The 23,832-nt window shown below is 55.9% G+C and overlaps 2 protein-coding genes and 1 pseudogene across 2 annotated transcripts in view; 1 reads left to right on the forward strand and 2 right to left on the reverse strand.

Moving 5' to 3' along the window:
- The window catches only part of RPL10 (ribosomal protein L10), a 36,523-nt gene that overhangs the window by 8,877 nt on the left and 3,814 nt on the right, over positions 1 to 23,832 (reverse strand). The window lies entirely within an intron of this gene.
- LOC120361823 (cyclin-C pseudogene) lies at positions 3,374 to 7,170 on the forward strand (annotated as a pseudogene).
- EMD (emerin) lies at positions 16,018 to 18,538 on the reverse strand. Its single transcript, XM_003943906.4, has 6 exons — positions 18,120 to 18,538; positions 17,888 to 17,995; positions 17,662 to 17,739; positions 17,315 to 17,448; positions 16,828 to 16,877; positions 16,018 to 16,746 (listed from the first exon to the last, which is right to left on the reverse strand). Exons 1-6 carry the CDS (start codon positions 18,199 to 18,201, stop codon positions 16,419 to 16,421), a joined length of 780 nt encoding a protein of 259 aa, XP_003943955.1. The 5' UTR covers positions 18,202 to 18,538; the 3' UTR covers positions 16,018 to 16,418.

A 23,832-nucleotide genomic window follows, 5' to 3' on the forward strand; every position in this document is an offset into this window, starting at 1 on the left:
GTGCCTGTAGTCCCACTACTCCGGGGATGAGGTGGGAGAATTGCTTGAAGCAAGACTCCATCTGAAAAATAAATAAATAAAATTGAACAAACACATGCCACATGACACCACGTATTTCACAAGGATCTGTAGAAATGGAAGGTCCTAAGCACCACAGCGCCTTTGGGAGGGAGGGGAACAAGACTAGGAAACCGGGAGAAGGAAACAGCAAAAAGCTCCTGTTCTCCCAGCCAATTTTCAGACACCTAAAAAGTTGTTAGCCCAAACGGTGCTGGTGAGGCTGTAAACACTGAGGTACAGTGTGGGGAAGGGACAGTATCAAAAGTAGGGTCTTTTAGGGAGGCAGTTCCCTAGTGTCTATTACAATTTTAAATGCAGGCCACAGAAAGTGGCACACATCTGTAATCCCAGCACTTTGAGAGGCCGAGGCGGGAGGATCGCTTGAGCCCAGGGGTTCAAGACCTGCCTGGGCAACACAGTGAGACCCTGTTTCTAAAAAAGCCAGGGGTGGTGGCACACACTTGTGGTCCCAGCTACTCAGGAGGCTGAAGTAGGAAGATCACTTGAGCCCAGGAGGTTGAGGCGGCGGTCAGCGGTGATATAGCCACTCCACTCCAGTCTGGGCCACAGAGTGATACCCTGTCTCAAAAAAAAAAAAAAAAAAAAAAGTATGTACATATATCTGGACCCAGCAATTCCACTCCCAGGTAATTATCCTAGAGAGAGATGGATGCATGTTCAAGGCTGTGTTCATAGTAGATGGAAGGTAGGAATAATAATGCTTTAAAAGTACATCAAATGGGGGCCAGGTGCAGTGGCGCACTCCTGTAATCCCAGCTACGCATGAGGCTGAGGCAGGAGAATCCGCTGAACCCGGGAGGCAGAGATTGCAGTGAGCCGAGATTGCGCCATTGCACTCCATCCAGCCTGGGCAATGAGAGCGAAACTCTGCTCTAAAAATTTTTGTTGTTGCTGTTAAAATAAAAGTACATCAGGGGGCTGGGTACGGTGGCTGAAGCCTGTAATCCCAGCACTTTGGGAGGCCGAGGTGGGTGGATCACGAGGTCAAGAGATCGAGACCATCCTGGTCAACATGGTGAAACCCTGTCTCTACTAAAATACAAAATATTAGCTGGGCGTGGTAGCGCGTGCCTGTAATCTCAGCTACTCAGGAGGCTGAGGCAGGAGAATTGCCTGAACCCAGGAGGCGGAGGTTGTGGTGAGCCGAGATCGCACCATTGCACTCCAGCCTGGGTAACAAGAGCGAAACTCCGTCTCAAAAACAAACAAACAAACAAACAAAAACCAAAACAAAAAAAAAAAACCACGATGTTCAAACTGATTTACCACTGAAAGAAGATGTATGAAAATGTATTTTGACCACACTTAGCATTAGGCAGGTTTACAGATAAGATTTTCCATTCTTTTTTTTTTTTTTTTTTGAGACAGAGTTTCGCTCTTGTTGCCCAGGCTGGAGTGCAATGGCGCGATCTCGGCTCACTGCAACCTCTGCCTCCTGGGTTCAGGCAATTCTCCTGCCTCAGCCTCCTGAGTAGCTGGGATTACAGGCACGCGCCACCATGCCCAGCTAATTTTTTGTATTTTTAGTAGAGACAGGGTTTCACCATGTTGATCAGGATGGTCTTGATCTCTTGACCTCGTGATCCACCCGCCTCGGCCTCCCAAAGATTTTCCATTCTTAACATTCTCACTGTAATGCACTACATTGGAAGCACCTGGATGTGCTATCAAATGGGAAATTTAGCACCATACATTGGAAGCATTGAAACACATTAGTCTTTCATTTCCATTTTTCCCCTCCATTCTTCCTCCTGCCCCACAATATGTTATTCATCTGGTTTTAATGCTACATAAATATGCATTGTCTCATGCCTGTTTGTGTTGGATGCCTTGTGCTAAGCTGTAACAAAATGTTGCTTCTTTTGCTATCTGTATACAGCTGCTTGCTTTAAATTAGTAGATTCTGAAATAGCTTTCCTTGCATGTCTAAAATAAAAGTATTGCATGTAAATAAAAAAAAAAAAAGTACATCAGGCTGGGCACTGTGGCTCATGCCTGTAATCCCAGCACTTTGGGAGGCCAAGGTGGGCGGATCACCTGAGGTCGGGAGTTCGAGACCAGCCTGACCAACATGGTGAAACCCCATCTCTACGGAAAATACAAAAAAAAAAAAAATTAGTGGGGTGTGGTGGCACATGCCTGTAATCCCAGCTACTCTGGAGGCTGAGGCAGGAGAACTGCTTGAACCTGGGATGCGGAGGTTGCGGTGAACTGAGATCGCGCCATTGCACTCCAGCCTGGGCAACAAGAGGGAAACTCCATCTCAAGTAAATAAATAAGTAAAAGTACATCAGGCTGGGTGAGGTGGCTCACGTCTGTAATCCCAGCACTTTGGGAGGCTGAGGTGGGCGAATCACCTGAGGTCGGGAGTTCCAGATGAGCCTGACCAACATGGAGAAACCCTGTCTCTATCTACTAAAAATACAAAAAAATTAGCCCAGCACGGTAGCACATGCCTGGAATCCCAGCTACACGGGAGGCTGCAGCAGGAGAATCACTTGAACCTGGGAGGCGGACGTTGCGATGAGCTGAGCAGAGATTGCACGATTGCACTCCAGCCTGGGCAACAAGAGCAAAACTCTGGTCTCAAAAAAAACAACAAAACAAAACAAAACAAAAACAAGGCTGGAAGCAGTGGCTCACACCTGTAATCCCAGCACTTTGGGAGGCCGAGGTGGGTGGATCACGACGTCAGGAGTTCAAGACCAGCCTGGCCAATATGGTGAAACCCCGTCTCTAATAAAAAATACAAAAATTAGCCAGGCGTGGTGGCAGGCGCCTATAATCCCAGCTCTGAAGCAGAGAATTTCTTGAACCCGGGAGGCGGAGGTTGTGGTGAGCCGAGATCACGCCACTGCATTCCAGCCTGGGCGACAGAGCGAGAAGAGATTCTGTCTCAAAAAAAAAAAAAAAAAAAGTCTGATTTATAGGCTGTACGTGGTGGCCCACACCTGCAATTCCAGCACTTTGGGAGGCTGAGGCAGGTGCATCACTTGAGGCCAGGAGTTCCAGATCAGCCTGACCAACATGGTGAAACCCCACCTCTACTACAAATAGAAAAATCAGCCAGGTGTGGTGGCACACACCCGTAGTCCCAGCTACTAGGGAGGCTGAGGTGGGAGGATCCCTTGAGCCTAGGAGGCAGAGGTTGTTGCAGTGAGCCGAGATGGTGCACTCAGCCTGGGCAACGGAGCGAGACTCTATCTCAAAAACAAAATAAAAAGTTGAAATGATAAAAAAGCTTTAAAAAAGGATTTGATTGAGGAGCGCGGTTACCGGATGGGCTGGGTCTATGGTCGCTTCGTGGGCCGCTCTGCCGGCTGGTGCTTTTTTATCAGGGCAAGCTGAGTTCCATGGTAGGGAACTTTTGGCAGAGCTCCCACTATTTGCAATGGATTTTGGATAAACAAGATCTGTTGGAGGAGCGCCAAAAGGATTTAAAGTTTCTCTCGGAAGAAGAATATTGGAAGTTACAAATATTTTTTACAAATGTTATCCAAGCATTAGGTGAACATCGTAAATTAAGACAAGTTATTGCCACTGCTATGGTGTATTGCAAGAGATTCTATGCCAGGTATTCTCTGAAAAGTGTAGATCCTGTATTAATGGCTCCTACATGTGTGTTTTTGGCATCCAAAGTAGAGGAATTTGGAGTAGTTTCAAATACAAGATTGACTGCTGCTGCTACTTCCGTATTAAAAACTAGATTTTCATATGCCTTTCCAGAGGAATTTCCTTATAGGGTGAATCATATATTAGAATGTGAATTCTATCTGTTAGAACTAATGGATCGTTGCTTGATAGTGCATCATCCTAATAGACCTTTGCTCCAGTGTGTGCAGGACATGGGCCAAGAAGACATGTTGCTTCCCCTTGCATGGAGGATAGTGAATGATACCTACAGAACGGATCTTTGCCTACTGTATCCTCCTTTCCTGATAGCTTTAGCTTGCCTACATGTATCCTGTGTTGTACAGCAGAAAGATGCCAGGCAATGGTTTGCTGTGGATACGGAGAAGATTTTGGAAATAATCGGGGTTTTTTTTTTTTTTTTTTTTTGAGACGGAGTTTCGCTCTTGTTACCCAGACTGGAGTGCAATGGCGCCATCTCGGCTCACCGCAACCTCCGCCTCCTGGGTTCAGGCAATTCTCCTGCCTCAGCCTCCTAAGTAGCTGGGATTACAGGCATGTGCCACCACGCCCAGCTAGTTTTTGTATTTTTAGTAGAGACGGGGTTTCACCATGTTGACCAGGATGGTCTCGATCTCTCGACCTCATGATCCACCCGCCTCGGCCTCCCAAAGTGCTGGGATTACAGGCTTGAGCCACTGCGCCCGGCCAATCGGGGTTATTTTAAAACTATATGAGCAGTGGAAGAATTTCGATGAAAGAAAAGAGATGGCAACTATACTTAGTTAGATGCCAAAACCAAAACCACCTCCAAACAGTGAAGGAGAGCAGGGTCCAGATGGAAGTCAGAACTCTAGCTACAGCCCATCTTAAAACAGTCTGAAGGATTCCGTAGGGGACTGCTTGGAAATAAACCATTGGACAGATTTCAGTAATGTCTTCAGTGGAACACAAATGAAAATGAATAGCTTGTTTCTGTCAAGCATATTGGAAAGTGATTTCATTTTTGCAAAATAAGTTTTTCTTTGGAAAGGTTCTAAGGGGACCTACAGACAGAAATACATAGACATTTCAAAATTAATAGCTTTTGATTAGTATAGTGTTTCTTAATTTGGATAATAGAAATTGTAGCTTTTAATTAAGCCAGGAAACATGAAGCATAATTTGTTTAAAATTCTCTTTGGTCCTTGAGGGACCAAAAAAGGACGTAAAATTTGCAGTCAGTATATGAGGGGTTTTTTCCCCTCCGTTAAGTTTAACGTTAAAATTGTATTTAAGGAATCAAATCTTGGGCCGGGGGCGGTGGCTCAAGCCTGTAATCCCAGCACTTTGGGAGGCCGAGGCGGGTGGATCACGAGGTCGAGAGATCGAGACCATCCCGGTCAACATGGTGAAACCCCGTCTCTACTAAAAATACAAAAAAACTAGCTGGGCGTGGTGGCACGTGCCTGTAATCCCAGCTACTCAGGAGGCTGAGGCAGGAGAATCGCCTGAACCCAGGAGGCGGAGGTTGCGGTGAGCCGAGATCGCGCCATTGCACTCCAGCCTGGGTAACGAGCGAAACTCCGTTTTTTTTTTTAAAAAAAAAAAGGGATCAAATCTTACAAAATCCTGGAAGATTTTGGTAACGATGTTGATAATTTCAGGGAAATTAATCAAGTACCTCTATTGATTTAAAAGTGTATTTTATTCAATAGTTTGGGGATCTTGCCATGGAAGATACAGGCCCAGCCTAGCAGAAAAGAGCAATATGTATAGCATACTTTGACATTTTAAAAGCTGTATTCCATAACCATTTTGAAATGCTGGGCAAAATAAGTTATTTATAATGAATTCACAGCTAATCCGGCATTTTGAAAGCTTAATTGGATTAAAAGACCATAATGTCGGAATTTCCTAAAATTTTAATGTTGATTTTTACTGTGAAAAGTTTTTTATAAGATAAACACACCCTAGTTTAATTTAGTGTCTTGATGTGGATTTACAAATTTGCGACAGGTATTCTGAGCCAGGAACACAATCAGGTTTCAGGCCAGTTTGATACCGGCTGTCCTTAATTCTAATACGAGAGTAGGACATCATACTAAATGTTATGTCAGTGGGACATACTGTCAGTGGGACGTACTGTCTGTGGAACTTGGCAAATTAATATTTTCTTCAGACTTGAATTCAGGAGAGTGACAAAATTTGGAGTCATAGGATATGGATGTACAATTGAAGGATTAAACATTTTTAATCAATTGTGGACAATGGCTTATTAAACGTTGACTTCCTAGTATAAAACTGCAAGAATAAAAGTAAGTTCTCCAGCTTAAAAGAAAAAAAAAAGGAAAGTCACTACAAAATGTGTAGCATAAGGGGTCTTAAACGGTGTAACTATGTGGGTGATTGGACAGAAAAAGAGAGTAATTAACTATACTTTTTTATACGTGGGATAACTTGCTTCAAGTTGTTTGAAAAACTTTTTTGTGTGTTTTTTGGTGAGACAGTCTTGCTCCGTCACCCAGGCTGGAGCGCAGTGGAGCCATCCCAGCTCACTGCAACAACCTCTCCCTCCTGGGTTCAAGCGATTCTCCTGCCTCAGCCTCCTGAGTAGTTGGGATTACCGGTGCGTGCACCACGACGCCCGGCTAATTTTGTGTTTTTATTAGAGGCGGGGTTTCACTCTGTTGGTCAGGCTGGTGTCGAACTCCAGACCTCCAACGATCCACCCGCCTCGGCCTCCCAAAATGCTGGGATTATAGGCGTGAGCCACCGCGCCCGGCCTCAAAAACCCTTCAGTGATTCGCCTTCAGAGTTTGGTGTTTCTGCTGAGAGAACACACGGCCCTGCACGCGACGACCGGTTGCCTGGAATCCCAGCACTTTGGGAGGCTGGGGTGGATCACCTGAGCCCGGGAATTCCAGACAAGCTTTGGCGACAAAGCGAGAGCCCATCTCTACAAAAAAACTTTAAAGATTAGCCGGACATGGTGGTGGCGTGTGCCTGTAGTCCCAGCTACTTGGAGGGCTGAGGCCGGAGGTGGAGGCCGTCGCTGGGGTGGGGAGGTCCAGGCTGCAGTAAGCCCACATCGCGCCACTGCACTCCAGCCTGGGCGACAGAGTGAGACTCTGCCTCAAAAAAAGCCATTACAAATACAAATACAAATAAAGCTACACATTCACTTCTGCGTGGACTCGAGCGTTCAAGACGGGCGTGGCAACCCGATGACAGGAAACCCTGCACGTGCGTGCTCCCAGCTGGCTCCTCCGCAAGGGCCACCAGCCGCGGGAAGCTGCAACCTTGTTCCTCATCGGGCAACGGCTGAGCCTGCGGCTCCACGAGCGTGGACCGTTCCCTGGCCGTGAGCGGGAAGAATACGGGCCCCGCCCCAAGGACTGGGATGGATCTCGCGAGCGGGAGGCGGAGGACAGCGCGTTGCTCCGCGGGGATAAAGCTCCGCAGTTACGGACTCGATGAGTCCCAGAGCCGAGCGCTGGCTGCGCGGCACCGCGGGAGGGAGGGGGCGTGTCTACCGCGGGCCCCCCGGAGAGAGGGGCCGGGGTCGGGGCCGGCGACAGGAACCCGCGCGAGCGCAGAAATGCCCACGGCCGCGCCCTCCCGCGCGCACCACGGCGACACCCGGGCGACCCTCGGAGAGGGCACGGACGTCGCGCCGCGCTCCCGGGGCGCTTCAGTTGCGCCCACGGCCAACGCTCCGGCACCGGCCGACAGGTGCCACGGCCTCTGGACGTTTCTCGCGCCTTCTCGGGAATGGAACGCTTAGAGAAGCACAGGTCCACACCGAAAACACCAGGCGGCAGTGCTCCGTGTGCACGGCTGGAAGGTCTCGCGCGACTCTGCGGCCAGCGTCCCGACCCTCGCCCCGTGGACGCCTGGGAGCCAGAGGGACGCGCCCCGCCCCTCAGGGCCGCAGCGGCGCGCACGCGACGCAGTGGCGCCCATTGGGCAGCAGGGGAGTCCGTCAAGGGCGAGGGGCGGGAATTCCGTTCAATCTGAGCATGGTCATTGGCGACGACAGGCGAAGAGGAGGCCGGATAGGCGGGCGGGGCGGAGCTTCCCGTGGGCGCCTCTGGAGGCTGAGAGGAGCGACGGAAGCGGAGGCGGGGAGCGAGGCAGCTTTGGGCTCCGGCGGGCGGAGGCGAGGGCGCTCCCGCCCCGCCCCGCCCCGCCCCGCCCCGCCCCGCCCCTCTGCCGTCTCGGCCCCGCCTTCGGCGCCTGCGGGTTCTCGGGCGGGCCCTGCGGGGCGGGCAGGCGCCGAGTCCCTTTCCGGCGCAGGCCGGTGGTAGCTGTCCTCCCCCGGGGACTTGGCGGACAGGCGTCCCCCGAGGTCAGGGCCCGGGATGCCCCGTGAGCCGCTCTCGCCTGGGCGCCGCCGGGGGGCCGCCCCGCCCTTTCCACTTCACTGTGCTCCGAAAGCGCCTCGGGGCGCGCCTGGGGGGTCGTGGGGAAGCAGGGCCGACCCCACCCGCCCACCGGGCAGCGTCCAGGGAGAGGTGGGCAGAGCGGGCCCAGTCAGGCGTCCTGGGGGAGGTGGCGTCTGGCGGTGTCTGTGCACCATGCCGCGGGTGGCGCGCGGTGGGGTAACAGAGTCTTCCCCGTCCCTTGACAGCCGTGGCCGCCGGGGAGGGAATCCTGCTCTGCTGCGGGCGGCCGTGGCCAGCGCTGGGGCGCTTCCCGCCAGACTGGCTCCTCGGGGAGGCAGGGAAGGCGAGCCCCGCAGAGAAGGCGGTGGCTTCCCTGGACGGAGCCATCCCTCCCGCCGGTCTTCCCGCGGGAGGGTTCCTGGGAACACCCGCAGGGCTGGTTCCGGCACCCATGGGACCGCGGGGCCCCGCCCAGGGTTTCCGGGAAAGCCCCGCGTTTCCCGCCACCCTTCCCGCGCCAGGAGCGTTCCCAGCCGCTGGCGATGCTGCCCAGGCGGCTCCCCCCAGCGCCACCACCCACCCGAGAGCGGGCCGCTGGGTTGGCCCGTCTGCTTTGGTTCCTCTTTGCTGGGCTCCGAGGCCTGGCGTGACTTCCGCGGCGGCTCTGGGGACCCTGCTGGGTGTCTTTGCCCCGAGGGATTGCATCCGGGCGGAGAAGGCACTTCCCTCCCTCTCGCTTCCTCTTCTCCGCCCCCTTTGGCTCCCTTGTCCTTGCACTCTGCCTTGTCCACTCGTGTGTCCGGCTCTCTGTGTGTGTGACCGGCGCGAGCCCTTAGTCACCTCTCGCGACTATTTTTTCCCCATGTTATCACTTGTCTCTTGACTGTGGTTTGCGGCTTGTGCTTGGTCAGACAGGGGATTTTAGATTTCGTGTCATCTGAGGCTCCAGGCTTTCCTGACGGCTTCTGGGGGCTCTTGTCCGTTTGCTTCCTTCTGGCTCACACCGTGTCTTGCCCCCTGGATGCCGGGCACCAGTTCCGACTGCTGGGTAGCAGGTGACCCCACGTTTTGGTCCTTCCCCACCTGGTGCTCCTCATCCCCCAGGGTTCTGAGGGACCGGCTCTGGGAGGGCTCTCTCTCGGGGAGCCAGGGACTATGGCCCAGGGTCCCTCTCAGGCTGCGGTGAAGGTGTCCACTGGGACCCAGCCATCCTATCTGACTGAGTGAAGAGGCTGTGGCAGGAGGCCTCAGTTCCTCCCCACCGGGCCTCCCCACGGGGCTGCTGGGCTTCTCGCAGACCTGCAATCCAATCGAACCAGCAGGAGAGGGCGCCCCAGACCCGGCCACAGTCTGTGTATGACCTGGTATCCTAAGGGCCTCGCCTCACCTCCTCTCTCCTCTGTGTTTTTCAGTGGTCTCACGGGTCCACCCTGGAGCGTGCTGGGGAGGGCGCCATGCTCAGGGTGGAGGCTGTTCCTGCGTGCTGCGAGTCAGAAGCGCCCCGAGGCGCTTTCGGAGCACGTGGACACCTGTGTCAGCTGCTGGAGGCCCCGAGAGGGAGGGCGGCCTCAAGAAGCGGCAGGCCACCTCCTGGGGCTGACACTGGCCGGGGGCCTGCATTTCTGAGGGCGGAGCGTGCTTTGACATCCTGAAAGATTTGCAACACCCATCACAGAGAACCCCAAGAAGGGAGACTCTGCCACAGAGACCCCGTGTGCCCCACAGGGTCTGCGCCGTGTGCTCTCTGGCCCTTCATGGAAGTCCTTCCCAGCCCCGGTCCGGGAGTCCCGATCCTACATCCCCAGGAGCCAGCGGGAGGCCCGTTCTGGTCACCACAGCCCCTTCACGGTGTGAGTGCCCCACGCCAGCCTGGGTGGCAGGATGTGCCCTCCCCCCCCAGGGGCTCATTCCTGACCCCGCCCCCTCTCTGCCCCAGGTGGGGCAACCTAACCTCGCTCTGCAGGCAGAGGAGGCCTCTCCTTCCCCCATGCAGCCCTGAAGGGGAGGGGCTGGGGCAGGGAGGGGTGTGCTGTGTTGCCATGGTGAAGGCAGAGCGGCTCCTTTTTTCCGTGACATGACGTGTAGGGTTGCTGGATCCTGGGCTGGGGGCTGGGGGGTGGGGGCAGTCCCTGGCCTGGGGGGTGGGATGTGGAGGGCCAGGTGGGTTCCGGAAGGGGCCCCGGGAGGACCTTGGCATCTCGTTTCCCTGGAGACGTGCCCCATCCTTCCCCCTGGGACTGGCAGGTGACTTCCTGATGACGCTCTCTCTCTCGCTCGCTGGCTCTCTCGCTCTCTCGCTCTCCTGGCGGCAGCGGCGGCTCTGAATTGAATTTGTCACCGAGGTTCTGTGGGCGGCGAGTGCCTTTCCTGTTGGCCGCCATCGCCTCTGGGCAATACGGGGGCCCTTGGTGACAGCTCCTCCTGGCCCCTTCCAAAGCCGCCCGGCTCTCCTTGAACTGGAGGAGAGCAGGTTGCCGGGCCTTCCCTGAAGAATGTGTTCCTGGCAGGTGGGGACAGCCCCTCCCCCAGGGTGTTGGGTAGAGGGTCCTGGGGTGCCTCAGGACACGGTCAGGCCCCCTGAACCCCCACGCTCCTGGGCCATCTGCCTGCTGGCTGTCCTCTGTAACCCCGTTCTCCCCTGAACTGAGGCTCCGGCCTGGTGCCCCGGGAAAGAACAGCGAGGAGGGCCGACTCTCCCTGCTGTGGGGGCCTTGGGGGCCTGGACGGGGACTGCGTTCTCCCTCCCCTGGCTGCCCAGCGCCCTCGCTCAGGGAATGCTCTTCCAGCAGCCTATTTCACAGATGGGCACGGTCACGACAGCAGCCAGACCCTGCCCCGGCCCGTGCACCCACCTGGACGGATCGGCGCCCTCCTGGACTTACTGGCTCCCTTGAGGGTCCCAAAGGAGCTGCCCCCGAGCACCCTGGGGGACTCCGGACCCCTCAGGCCGTGGCAGCTACCTGAGGTCCTACCCAGGCAGGACCCAGGGGCCTCTGGGTGCAGAGCTGCCGCTGCCTGGCTCGTGAGCCCAGGGCTTCTCCAGCTGTCCCCTGTCGGGGGGGGCCTCCACTCCTGCTCTGGATCAAGGTCCTGCCCCCAGGGAGAGCTGGTGCCTTCGGGGACCGGGCCCTGGTTGCAGTTGGAGAGTGGGCCCAGGGACTGTGCTCCTCTTGGCTGCTGCCCTGCCTCCTGGGGGCCTCCCCAGACCCCCGGCTGCTGTCAGCTGGGGCTGGGGGTCCTCTGGCCTAGGGGATGTCCCAGTTTGGGAGTGCCCTGCCCTGGACACTGTGTCCGAGGAGGATACATGCTTGCCCTTTGTTGGGGTCCAGGCACAGAGTGAGGGGCACTTGGCCCTACCACCTGTGTCTCTGAAAGCCCTGGCTGGGTATGGCGCCTCTTCGGAGAGATCCTGCCTCGGGCCTGCCCCCCGCCCCATCCCCCCGCCCCACGAAGCTTGGGGCCCTGGTCGGTCACCTCCTGGCCACCACCTGCTGCTGTCCTAGCCTCAGCTGGGCCCTGCAAGCTGTCCGTGTGCCGGGGACACCCAGCCCCTCTGTGGGTGTTTGCAAACACCCCCACAGTGATGTCTGGGGGCCTCTCTGGGCCTTTGTGTGCCGAGTTGGGGGTGGGTGGTGGCGGGGGTCTTCCCATAGTCACCTGCTTCCTGTCCTCCTCGGCCCCAGGTCGGGGGGTACCCTGTCTGCTTGGTTTCCAGCCTCAGCCCCTCCCTGTGCTGGGCCAGTCCCCTAAGCTTCCCGGGCAGATTCCCAGGTCCGCCCGGAGGAGCCCGGAGCCCTGGAGTGGAGCCCAGGCCTCCCTGTGCTGGGGACCGCACTGGAACCCCGAGGGACTCCTGGCCAGGGTTCCCAACAGTGTCTGAGTGCTGGACTCAGTCCCTGGCCATAGATTTCAGGGAGCCCCACTCTGAGGGGCTGTTGCTTCCCTTTCCTCTCCAGGCCCCCTCCCAGTTTCCTGGGAGAGCGGGGATGGGGCTGTCAGGAGGCAGAAGGGAAGGTTGGGGTACCAGGGGTGTGGCTGGGGCGAGGGAAGGTCAGCTGGGCCACCCCCCTCCCTGCCCTCCTTGGACCCAGTCCAGACACATTCTCCAGATTGGGGGCCTGTGCACCCTTCATGTCCTAGTAGCCTGGCGGGTCCTCCTGGGTCTTCCTCGGTGTGGCTGGGTCCACACGCCATAAGCCCCAGCAGGGTGGGGGCCTGTGCTCCTGTTTTTGCTCCTACTTGCCCGGCCTCCCCGGGGAGGCCAGGACCATGCTGATCTCTTTCCCTGCTGCCTGCCTGCCTCCAGCTCACTGCCCAGCGAGGACTGTGGCCTTCCGCCAGGGCCGGCCCCAGGAGCCTGGATCCCCCCAGTTTATCTTCCACCCTTGCTGCCCCACATGTGTCCCTGCAGCCTGGGTATCATCCGGAAGGTTGGGGGATGGGCACCCCTGGTTCCCCTAGCCCAGCCCCAGGGCGGTTCTCCCAGTGGCCCTGCCAGGCATGGGCTTGGGAGAGGATGCGATGGAGCTGCCACAGGGAGCTGGCAGGAGACTCCGGGTGACTCGCGACTCGTGGCAGGAGGCGGCGCCCCAAAGGTTCAGAGTCCTGGGCACACCGTGCGCTGAGCCGACGACAGGTCGGGGCCTCAGGGGCACCTGTCGTCCTCCCCACTGGCACTGGATCTTTCTGGGCCTGGCTCTGCTGCCTCCCACCCCCGTTCAGCTGGTGGCTTCTAGAGGCTTCCAGAGCGTGCTTGGCCCCTTTGCCTCTATGCCGTTGGGCCCAGTGGGAGCAGTAGAGTGACCAGGGCTGGGGGTGGGACTAACCCTTTCTGTATCTTGCTTGCTCGTGTCTCCCAGTGAGTGGATGCATGCCCTGAGCCTGGGGCCAGCAGCCCAGCCCCAGGTGGAAATCGGGGAGGGCTCCTTTGCATTTTCCTGTCTTTTAGGCCATCAGAGATCAGAGGTGGGCCATCTTCATGAAGTCACAGGTTCTACACCTCTGGTGTTCTCTTCTTGAAGGTGGTGGTGGCCCAGCAGACACCCTTCCTACCTCCACCCCAGATGAGGGTCAAGGCAAGTGTCCTTCTTGACCAGCCTTTGTGCTCTCACCTCTTTTGGACCTTTTGGGGCTGAGGTTGAGGGCCTTGCCAGGACCATGGGTTCTGGACCCCGGCCCTGTGGGGCCCTCGACAGAGTCCCCTTCTCCGCTGGCCACGTCGACACTGCCCTAGCCCCCTCAGCTGGTTCTCTTTCCTGGTGTGGCAGGGAAGGAAAAAAATCCAGAGTCTTCTTGTACAGTGCCCAGAGTGGCCTCTTGCTGGGACCTTGGGCAGCTGCTGCCCCCTGCTGTGTCTCTAAGCACTGCTGGAGCCCTGTGGACGACCCCAGATTCCTTGGAAGCTTTTTAAAGTGGGGCCACAGTGGCCTCTCAGAGCTCTGGAGAATATTTAAGTGGAGGCCTGGAGCCCCTTGAGGCCCATGGAACCTTCTTAATCCTGGTTCTGGTTGGGGCACCCAGCGCACTTGGCTGTGTCCAGAGCAGTTGGGATCCCTTGTGGGGCTTGAAGCCCTGGGGATTGGACAGATTACCTGATTGGGTGGGCAGAGCCCTGAGGAGCACTGGAACAGGGAGTACTCCAAGGCCCACGGAGCCCTGGGGATTGGTGACCAAGCCGAAGTGGGAGGCCTCAGGAGTCCAGGGGGAGCTCAGGGAGGTGGCAGGAGCAGAGCCCTGGGGGAGTCTCCAAGACCTAGGGTAGGAGTCTCGTAGCGCTTGTCCTTCCCTGGGGAACTGGGGTGGGGACTCTGGGAGCCCTCTTCCATCCAATCTTGGGAGCCCTTTTGGAATGAATGAAAAGGGGCAAGGTATGTGAGGGGTGGCGGCTGTTTCCTTCCTTCCCTCTTCCCTCATGCCACACACCACAGTGGTGCGAAGCACACCCAGCTTCCTCTTTTCTCCTCACCTGGAACAGATCCAGGACCTGACCTAAGGCCTAGAAAGCACTGTTTTGTCCTGATGCCCAGATCTCTTTTTCCTCCTTGGGATGCCCCAAGCCCAACTCCACATCCCCCATCTCCCTGACACCGGCCACTACTCCAGAGCTTTGGGATGTCAACCTTGCCACCACCCCAGGTCCCACTTAGGTCCCTGCTAGGCCTCATCTGCCTCTGTCCAGTCCCCACGGGGCTGCAGTCCAGCCACAGTCCCAGGTAGAGTGCTTCCTGGGGGAACTGGACTGAGGTGAATTCGGTTCTTGCTGTAAATGTACTTGGTTTTTATCAGCTGCTGAAACACGAGGCTCTGTCACTGTGTCCTTCTAGGGTCCTGGCGGTAGCAAACTGACTGCTTGTTTTGCCCCCAGGTACAGGTTCATGAATGGGACCATCAGGTCTCTAAGGTAGACCTGTGAGGAGGTGGCATCCTCTGCCCATATCTACCACCCGCCATGGACCATCCAGGTCTCTCGCCTGCTGCAGGGCCAGCCATCAGTCCCTTGCATTGGGCTTGGGATGGTGAGGGGCAGAGGGTAGGGGCTTGGAGAGTCCACACAGCAAGTGCCTGGGCACTGAGGGTGAGCCAGGTAGCAGGAGCTTATAGCAGTCAAACAAGAAAGGCTAAAACTGTGAGTGGTAAGAAAATTAGAAGTGATCCACTCTTTTCTGCATGTTTTCAATGCACAAGGACCATGCAATATTTTAGGACCAAAAATATAAGTGAGACTAGGATGTAGCTAAGATAAATGGTCAGGAGCAGCTCCCAGCCCCAGCCCTGGCTTCTTGGGCACATGTGCAGGCACTTGCTGGGAGTTGTGCCAAGTGAGAGGCCAGGCTGTCCCACTACCTGCAGCAAGGAGCCAACCAAAGGTGAGGGGGACTGATGCCAGCACCCCACCCCTTGCTGGGCCTCTGCTTTCCACCTTCCTGTGTGCAGTGGATGACGGCCCCTCTGCTTTCCCGCCCTCTGCCGGCAGCGTAGTCGGGCATGCACAGCAACATGTGGCATTCTGTCTTGGGTTTCTTTAGTCCCTGCTTTCCACTTTTAAAAATATATGTCAAGTTTGGGTGGGCATTGTGGCTCATGCCTGTAATCTCAACACTTTGGGAGGCCAAGATGGGTGGATCATCTGCGGTCAGGAGTTTGAGACCTGCCTGACCAACATGGTGAAACCTTGTCTTTACTAAAAATACAAAAATTAGCCAGGCATGGTGGCGCATAACCATAGTCCCAGCTACTAGGGAGACTGAGACAGGAAAATCACTTGAACCCGGGAGGCAGAGGTTGCAGTGAGCCAAGATAGCACCACTGCACTCCAGCCTGGGTGACAGAGCATGACTTCATCTCAAAACTTTATATATATGTGTGTATATATGTGTGTATATATGTATGTGTGTATGTATATATATAAAGTTATATAAAAACTTTGAAGATGAAATACATACCCAAGGCAGAAAATCTGGCAGTTAAGTGAGAATATAGGCCGGTGAATTCCACCACCCAGGGATGATGGGGCCTTTGGAGCTTTTCTCCCATGTTAAACAGCAGTTCCAGGAGCTGAGAATGATCTGCCAATGAGATGCCTCATCTTTCCGTCCCCATGCTCTTGGACAATGGGGTGGACTTCAGCTTTTTCCAGTTAAAACACCTGCAGACTGCTGGTAGCGTGCATGCAGCTTTGCCTGAATTTCCAAGTGGGTTATCTGTATATGCCTTGTTGTACCAGAATTATATGTATAAGCAGTTACACGCGCTTTGGGGAATGAGTCAGGGAATAAAAGTCCCAAACAAAACACAAACATCTCTGGGTAGCAGTTGATTCCTATCCCCAGACCAAAGCAAAAATGCAGATCCAGCAAGGCCAATGGCAATCCTTGAGCCCCAAGACTTAGAGGCCCTTGCCATGGCAACCCAACCCTCTCCTCCAGGAAGAGCCAACACATTAAAAATAAATGGGGTTTTTATTGTGTGTCCATGAAAACAAAGTCATGGCCTTCGGTTAATCCCCTCAACAAGATGACAACTAAAAGAAGGCATGCATGACAACAATAACCATGTTCTCCTCTGATGGAACGAGGCCTTGTCCTCCTAGACCCTAAGGGTCACAGTTAAGCAGGGCCAGGAGGCTGGAGAGGAAAGCACACCCAGGTCCCCCAGACCATGGAGGGCCTGAGTCTGCTGCCTCCCTGGTGGGACAAGGCAGGAGAGCAAGCACTACTCTGGGCTAGGCCAGCGCCCCCCAAGCAAGAACACACACAAAAGCCCCCACCCCCACCCCCACCCCCACTGCTAAGGCAGTCAGCCAGGATTTCCCCAGAAGAGCTGGCTCTGAAGCCCAGACCCTCAGGGCTCCCTCCAGAAGGGGTTGCCTTCCTCGGCCTGCATGAAGTAGTAAACAAAGAAGAGGAAGATCGCAAAGACCAGGAAAAGCAGCAGCTGGCCCCAGAGCGGGACCTGGCGATCGTGGCCCAGCCCAGCCACAGGAGCATGCTTTTCTGGCCGGATGGCTCGGCGGGTAAGCCATGAAGGGGAAGATGAAGATGAGGACACAGAAGAGGTGGAGGAGGAGGTAGGATAATAGGACAGGCCCAGGGAGCTTCTGGAGGCTGAAACAGGGCGGTAGTGCGCGATGCTCTGGTAGGCACTGTCCCGGCCGTACATGGGGCGTTCCCTGAGGCAAAAGAGAGGAGCAGGTGGGCCAGGAGCCTGGGTTCAGAAGCAGCCCCTGTTCCTGGGTGTGCCCTGTATGTACCTATCCTTGCACTCCTCTTCAGAAGACGACAAAAGATTGTCATCACGCACCTGCAGAAGAGAGTCAGGGTGAGTGGACTGACTGGCAGGGCCATTGCGGCCCTGTCATATCCGTCAGTCCAAACTTCCCCAGCTGGTGCCCTCTGACCTTTGGTTAGAGGCCAGAGACCCATACCCTCCCGAATGGCTCTTGGTGTTCAGCCTTTTATTTGTGGGGCCTTGCCAGTTGTGCTCATGCCCCACTATTCCCTTTTGCCCTCAGGAGTCTCAGGAAGAGCTTGAGCCTAGACTGCAGACCAGGGTGCTCTAGTCATAGTTCTGATGGCTCCCCAAAGTAGGGACCTGGCCAAACAGGCGTCTGCTGAGCCAGAGTCTCCCCAGAGGCACAGGAGCCACCATTTGTATCCAGTGGCCCCCTGAATTTATCCAAACACAGCCACCGTCCCCTAGATTGTACCCAAGTACAGGGCACCTGCCAGCCGGCTCACCTGGTGGTGGAAAGTGTCAGCATCTGGGAGTGAAGTCGCAGACTGGCGGAAGCCCCTGGACTGGCCCGCAGAGTCGGGCTCCCCATAAGTCCTGGTAGTTAAGTAGCTCTCTTCATAGTAGTCGTCATTGTAGCCTTGGGAAGGGGGGCAGCGGTAGCAGAGGGGGCATCGGTGTGCCCCGCCTGGCCTGCTGGACCTAATCTGAATCTCTTTCGGGACCTGTGACAGTTTCTCCCTCCTAAGGCTGCTGGAGTGGTTGGGGCTGAGGTCTCAGGTGCTCCCTGTGAGCGGGGTCCCTGACGCAGTCAGGTGAAGGTGCCAGCGTGCCCACCCCACCCCTGCCTTACCCTTGCTCTGGTAGAGTAAGGCGTCCTCTTTCTTGGGAAGATCATACATATCTGAATCCACTGACGGCGAATTCAAGTCTGGATTGAAAGGAGGTGACAGAACTGTTTGCCCCCCAGGCTTCCCTCCCGTCTCCCCGGTGCCGCTGTCGACCGGCGCCCTTACCACACCCTCACGACCCCGTCCTTCCCGCATCCCAGGCCCGGTCCCCACAGGCGGGGCTCTCACCAGAGAAGCGATAGCAGAAGGAAGAGGCGGACGAGCTGGGGGGCGAGAGCCGCCGCCTCTGGGTCTCGTACTCGAAGATCTTCTTTTCGTAAAGCTTACGAGTAGACCCTGGCCGGACACGGGGCGGTCAGGGCCGCGAGCCGGGGAAGGCGCGCGGGTAGGGTAGAGGGGAGGGCGCGGCACAGAGCGCGGGGAAGGGGCCCAGGGTCAGGTACTGCCCGCCGCCGCTTACCGACAACTGGGCCGTGAGGGATGTTGTACTGGCGCAGCACGGCGGCCAGCTCGGTATCCGAAAGACCCGCGTAGTCGTCCATGGCGGGTGCGGGCGCGGGCGGAAGCCGGGCCCCTGCCAAAACCGGCCGAGCAGCGGCTGCCGAGAATCACGGCGGGGGCGGCACGAGCGCCTCGGGAGCGGTCGCGCTCGCGTCACAGCCAAATCTCTGTCTCGTCACAGCCGCGGGCTCCGCAGGCTGCGCGCGCTGTGCGGGGCGGGGCCTAACAGCGGGAGCAGCAGGCGCAGACCGGTCGGGCCTTGAGAGCTGGGAGGCTTGGGCCGTGAGCCCAAACGTCATAAACGCTCGGACTGGCTAGCGGCGGAGGGGGCGGGGCCCGCGCCGGGAGTCAGGGCGATGGGAATCGGTCTCGCGGTGGGAGTGAGCGTGGCCGCAAGCCGAACGTCACAAACACACGGATTGGCTAGCTATGGAGGGGGCGGGGCCCGCGCGGGCGCGGAGCAGAAGGTCTCGCGGTGGAGCGAGCGGGGCCGCGAGCCCGTACGTCACTAACGCCCAGAGCTGTGGGGGGGTGGGGCTCGCGCGGGAGTCTGGGCGGTGCTGCTGGGAGCCGAGACGTCACCTTGAGCCTCGGGCTTGAGGCAGGCTTGAGCCAGTCGGGAGAGAGGGGCGGGGCCTGCGTGCCTGAGACCCGGCATCTGCCGGCGGGGAAGTGAGAGTAGCCTAAGTGGGCGCTATGGGTGGCTCTGGTCACTAAGTCACTTGGGCTCCCCACAGTCCCTGCACATCCCTTCTCCCCGCCCTCGTCCCCCTTCCTGGGGCCCCAGGGCCTAGGATTCCCCGACCGCATCCGGGTCGGCCACCCCAGCAGCGGCGGGAAGGATCTGAACCCTAAGGGAGGGCTGGCCCCGGGCCAGGCACTCCTGAGGGCGCTTTGCGCATCCCCCAAGAAGCGGCTGCGGGGCAAGGCCCGCGCCTACGCGGTCCCCGCAGACCCCCTGCCACGGGCCCGCCTTCCCAGTCTGCAGGGCTATCGCCCGTGCACATATGCCCGCTGCTTCCCACCGCCTCCCTCTCTGCTTCCCTTTCTCCTCCCTCGCTCCACCCGGGAGGAAATGGGGCACTGGGCCAGGAGGCCGCCGGCACTCCAGGAGCAAGCAGCCTTCGAAGGGGCCCGGGCAAGCCAACGAGCATGCCAGTGAGCGCGGGCAGAGGGCGCTGTGCAATGTGTGCAGAGATGACGTGTGCCTGCCTAACGCTTCGTGCCGTTCATTCACCCGGGGCACTGGCGGGAGCTGAAATGGGGCTTCCTCTCCTGTCGGAATGGCCCCTGAGCCCAGCGTAGCTCGGCAGGGGGCAGACGTGGGTGTCGAGCTATGGAAGGGCTGCCATGGCCTGCTCAGGAGCCTGTACTGTGGTTAGGATTCCCAGGGCCTTGATCAGATAAGGGTTGTCCTACGCAGAATGGAAAAGAGGTGATACTCATTTATTTATTTTATTTTTTTTGAGACAGAGTCTCGCTCTGTCACCCAACCTGGAGTGCAGTGGCGCGATCTTGGCTCTCTGTAGCCTCCACCTCCCAGGTTCAAGTGATTCTCCTGTCTCAGCCTCCCTAGTAACTGGGACTACAATCCCATGCCACCACACCTGGCTACTTTTTGTACTTTTAGTAGAAATGGGGTTTCACCATGTTGGCCAGGCTGGTCTCAAACCCTGACCTTAAGTGAGTAGCCCGGCTTGGCCTCTCAAATTGCCGAGATTACAGGCATGAGCCACCGCGTACAGCTGTGACATTCATATTCTAAACAAAACCAGCTGAGGGTGTATGGAACCAACTACTGTGCCCCTCACTGGGCAGGCCCCAAACTGGGAGCATGAAGATGTGGCATGCCATCCGTGGTCTCACGGATGACGACTGGACACAAAGTCAGAAGAGGGGAGGACTCTGGTCATGTCCAGAATGGCTGACCCATCTGGTGAGGATCACAGACCAGTCGTCCATGGAGGTTTGCCCATGGGGTGAGAAAACGTCGACAGCTGGGGGAGTAGTGAGATGGGGCCCTGTTTTGACTACACACAAAGACCCTAACAAAGAGGAACCGCTGTTGGTGTGGCCCTGCTCTGCCCCCAGAAATATGGGAAGAAGTGTCTGTCCATGAAGACGGTGCCTGGCAGTGTGCAGCAGGAGAGCCTTCGGTAGCGCAGGGGCTTGCACCTCATCTTTCAGGGCTCAGGGGACAGATGGCAACTTGGACTCTGGCTACTCAGAGTCTGCCTCATGGATTTTTTAGTTTTGACAAAATCAGATTCCCCAGCACCTCTGCAAGCCTTCTGCAATCCTGGCCCCTCTCCCAGAGGCCTCTGTGTACTAAGCGCTGCTCCATCCTCCCCCATGCCACCCCTCCCCATGCAGATCCAAGCTGTTTCCTTATGAGGTCAAGGAATTCTAGATTTGCCTTCTCCCTAAGGAGCACCCCCCCCAACCGTTCTGCACCTGCCTTGGCACTCTGCTTTTTATGTCCCACCCTTTTGCCACACAATCAGGTCCCACCACAGATGGCACCAGGAAGCTGAACTGTGATGGTCCTCCTGCACCCACCCTGTGTGTACCTGGAGCTTCAGTCCAGCCCCACTGCGGTGCAGCTCCACTCCAGACCACTTGTACAGGAAGAGTCAGGACCCCACGATCAGGGGAGGCTTGTCCAAGAGCACCAAGCACAGCAATTCATTCATGGAACATGATCACCTGGATGGCTGTGGCCCAGCCTCAGAGAGTTCCCTGCCAAGGGTAGGGTGGGATTTGCAGTTGTCAGAGGGTCTGGGAAGGGTGTGTACAAGAACATCTGAGGGTCTCCAGGGCGTTCCTCCTGGGAAATGCAGGCAGAGGAAACATTGGGTGCAACTAGTTCTAAGTCAAGAATAAGAACACTGAGTCACTCGTTACAGATGGAATGGCTTGCAAGCAGTATGTGTTGTAGAACTTGCAATCCCAACATGATTGAGTTGCAAGGAAAAAATATCAACATGGAAACATTCCTCAGTATCTACGGACAAGTAGATGATCGTTCACTGAGCTGTTAAAATTATTTTTTGAAAATTTTTATTATTATTATTATTTGATACAGAGTATCACTCTTACCACCCAGGCTGGAGTTCAGTGGCACAATCTCGGCTCACTGCAACCTCTGCGGCCTGGATGCAAGCAATTATCCTGTCTCAGCCCCCAGAGTAGCTGGGATTACCGGCACCTACCACCGTGCCCAGCTAATTTTTGTATTTTTTGTACAGATGGGGTTTCAGTATCTTGCCCAGGCTGGTCTTGAATTCCTGACCTTGTGATCCGCCACTTACAGGTGTGAGGCACCATGCCTGGCTTATTTTATTATTTTTTAGTGACAGGGTTTCACTGTGTGGTCCAGGCTGGAGTACAGTGGTGAAATTATACCTTACTGAAGCCTCCAACTCCTGGGCTTAAGCGATCCTCCCACCTCAGTCTCCTGAGCAGCTGAGACTACCAGTGTACGTCACCATGCCCAGCTAATTTTTACATTTTTGGTAGAGACAGTGTCTTGCTATGTTGCCTAGGTTAGTCTCAAACTCCTGGGCTCAGTTGATCCGCCAGCCTTGGCCTCTCACAGTGCTAGGATTATAGGTGTGAGCCACCATGCCCGGCCAACGTTTTCTTTAAGATCAGAATCTTCTTAATACTAAACAATACTTAACTTTTGCTTCAAGGATATTAAAGATCTTTTGGGTTTTGACTTGTACTCAAATGCTTTGGAACATCCGCTCAGATGGTCAAACACAAAAAGTCATGATTACTGTGAAAATTAATGTCTTGAAGATTGTCACAATCAGTCTTCGATAGTGAATAGTTAGCTAACGAAAAGTCTACTCATACCCTAGAACACTGCTTCGTCTTGTTACTGTTGGTGTCGCTGATTGGAGATTCAGCCTACCTTTGCAGCAGGAATGAAGCCAATTCCAGTTTTCCAACATCGTCAACTTAAGGAGATGTCTTTTTTTTTTTTTTTTTTTTTTTTTGAGTCGGAGTTTCGCTGTTGTTACCCAGGCTGGAGTGCAATGGCGTGATCTTGGCTCACCGCAACCTCCGCCTCCTGGATTCAGGCAATTCTCCTGCCTCAGCCTCCTGAGTAGCTGGGACTACAGGCGTGTACCACCACACCCGGCTAATTTTTGTATTTTTAGTAGAGACGGGGTTTCACCTTGTTGACCAAGATGGTCTCGATTTCTTGACCTCGTGATCCACCTGCCTCGGCCTCCCAAAGTGAGGAGATGTCTTTAGTTTTTATGATCTTCACCAGGGAAAGGCTGGTGCTATAGAAACCCTTGTCCCTTAGGCCGGGCATGATGGCTCACACCTGTAATCCCAGCACTTTGGGAGGTCAAGGCAAGTGGATCACGAGGTCAAGAGATTGAGACCAACATGGTGAAACCCTGTCTCTACTAAAAATACAAAGATTAGCTGGATGTGGTGGCATGTGCCTGTAATCCCAGCTACTCAGGAGGCTGAGGCAGGAGAATCTCTTAAACCCAGGAGGCGGAGGTTGCAGTGAGCTGAGATTGTGCCACTGCACTCCAACCTGGCAACAGAGCAAGACTCTGTCTCAAAAAAAAAAAAAAAAAAAAAAGAGAAACCGCTGTCCTCACTGCAACCTGGAGAAAGTAGGCACAAAGAACGGCTTCTGTTTAGAGTGTGGAGGGGCAGGAGTGCAAAGAAAGGGTTCAAACATAGCGGGGGTCTTAAGATGCAGCCAAGCGGCCACTTCCTCTTTCATGCTCCCTCAACCTGTTACGGTACCTGTGGGTGGGCAGGCTTCCCTCCTTGAGGGATAGCCTTGGCTGTGAACTCCAGTACAGCTATCTCTTGGGCCTGAGCTCAGGCTTCTCATCTAGCAAGTGGCCTCCCTATCCGGGCACACACACTGGATGGAGCCGCTAGAGACGAGACCCTGGGCCTGACTGTTGGGAGGTTTCCTCGGGGCATCAGGTGTGAAATGTCATTGCCAGCACAGGCAGCAAGACAAGAGAGGGCAACCAGTGCCTTGCCACAGTGTTAAACTGGGGCTTGCAGAACTAACTTAGCAGGTGCGACCAGACTCCCTCCCTCCCTCCCTCCCTCCCTCCCTTCAGGCCTTCTGTCTTTGGAATAGAATTGAAAATAGCAGCCTACTCTGCGGGTAGTAGGGGAAAGTATTGTTTTGTAAAACTTTTGTTTCAGGAGGTCACAGTGGCAACTGTAGTTCTTATTGAGGGTCGTGGGCAAGATGTTACACAGCACTGCTTGATGCGCTTTCCCCAAGGAAGTGACATTTGAGCTGAATCTGAAGCTACCAGGAAATGGACCTATAGAAGAGGAAGAGAGCCTGGCAGTGCCAGGGCGGGGCTGTGGCCACCATGTTCACAGACACTTGGCTCTTTAGCTGCACTCTGCTGCACACTCCCAGGCTCTGGGACTGCCCCTGAGCAGTGCCGTTTCTGCTGCCCACCCCAAGCCACACCTGGCAGGGCCCGATCTGTGGCAGTCGGGTTCATCCCAGGGCTTGGAGCCCTGCAGTCCAGTCCTGGGCCCCTGGCTGAGGTACGTACCCAGCAAACACCTGCAACAACCTGTTGCCCCCACCCCAGGGGACAGATCCCGGTGGGGCTGGAATTGTGGGTGGCTCCTTGGAGAAGGTGGCCTTGGTCCTG

This window comes from Saimiri boliviensis, chromosome X (assembly GCF_048565385.1).
Source record: "Saimiri boliviensis isolate mSaiBol1 chromosome X, mSaiBol1.pri, whole genome shotgun sequence".
In the NCBI taxonomy this organism is placed as follows: Eukaryota; Metazoa; Chordata; class Mammalia; order Primates; family Cebidae; genus Saimiri; species Saimiri boliviensis.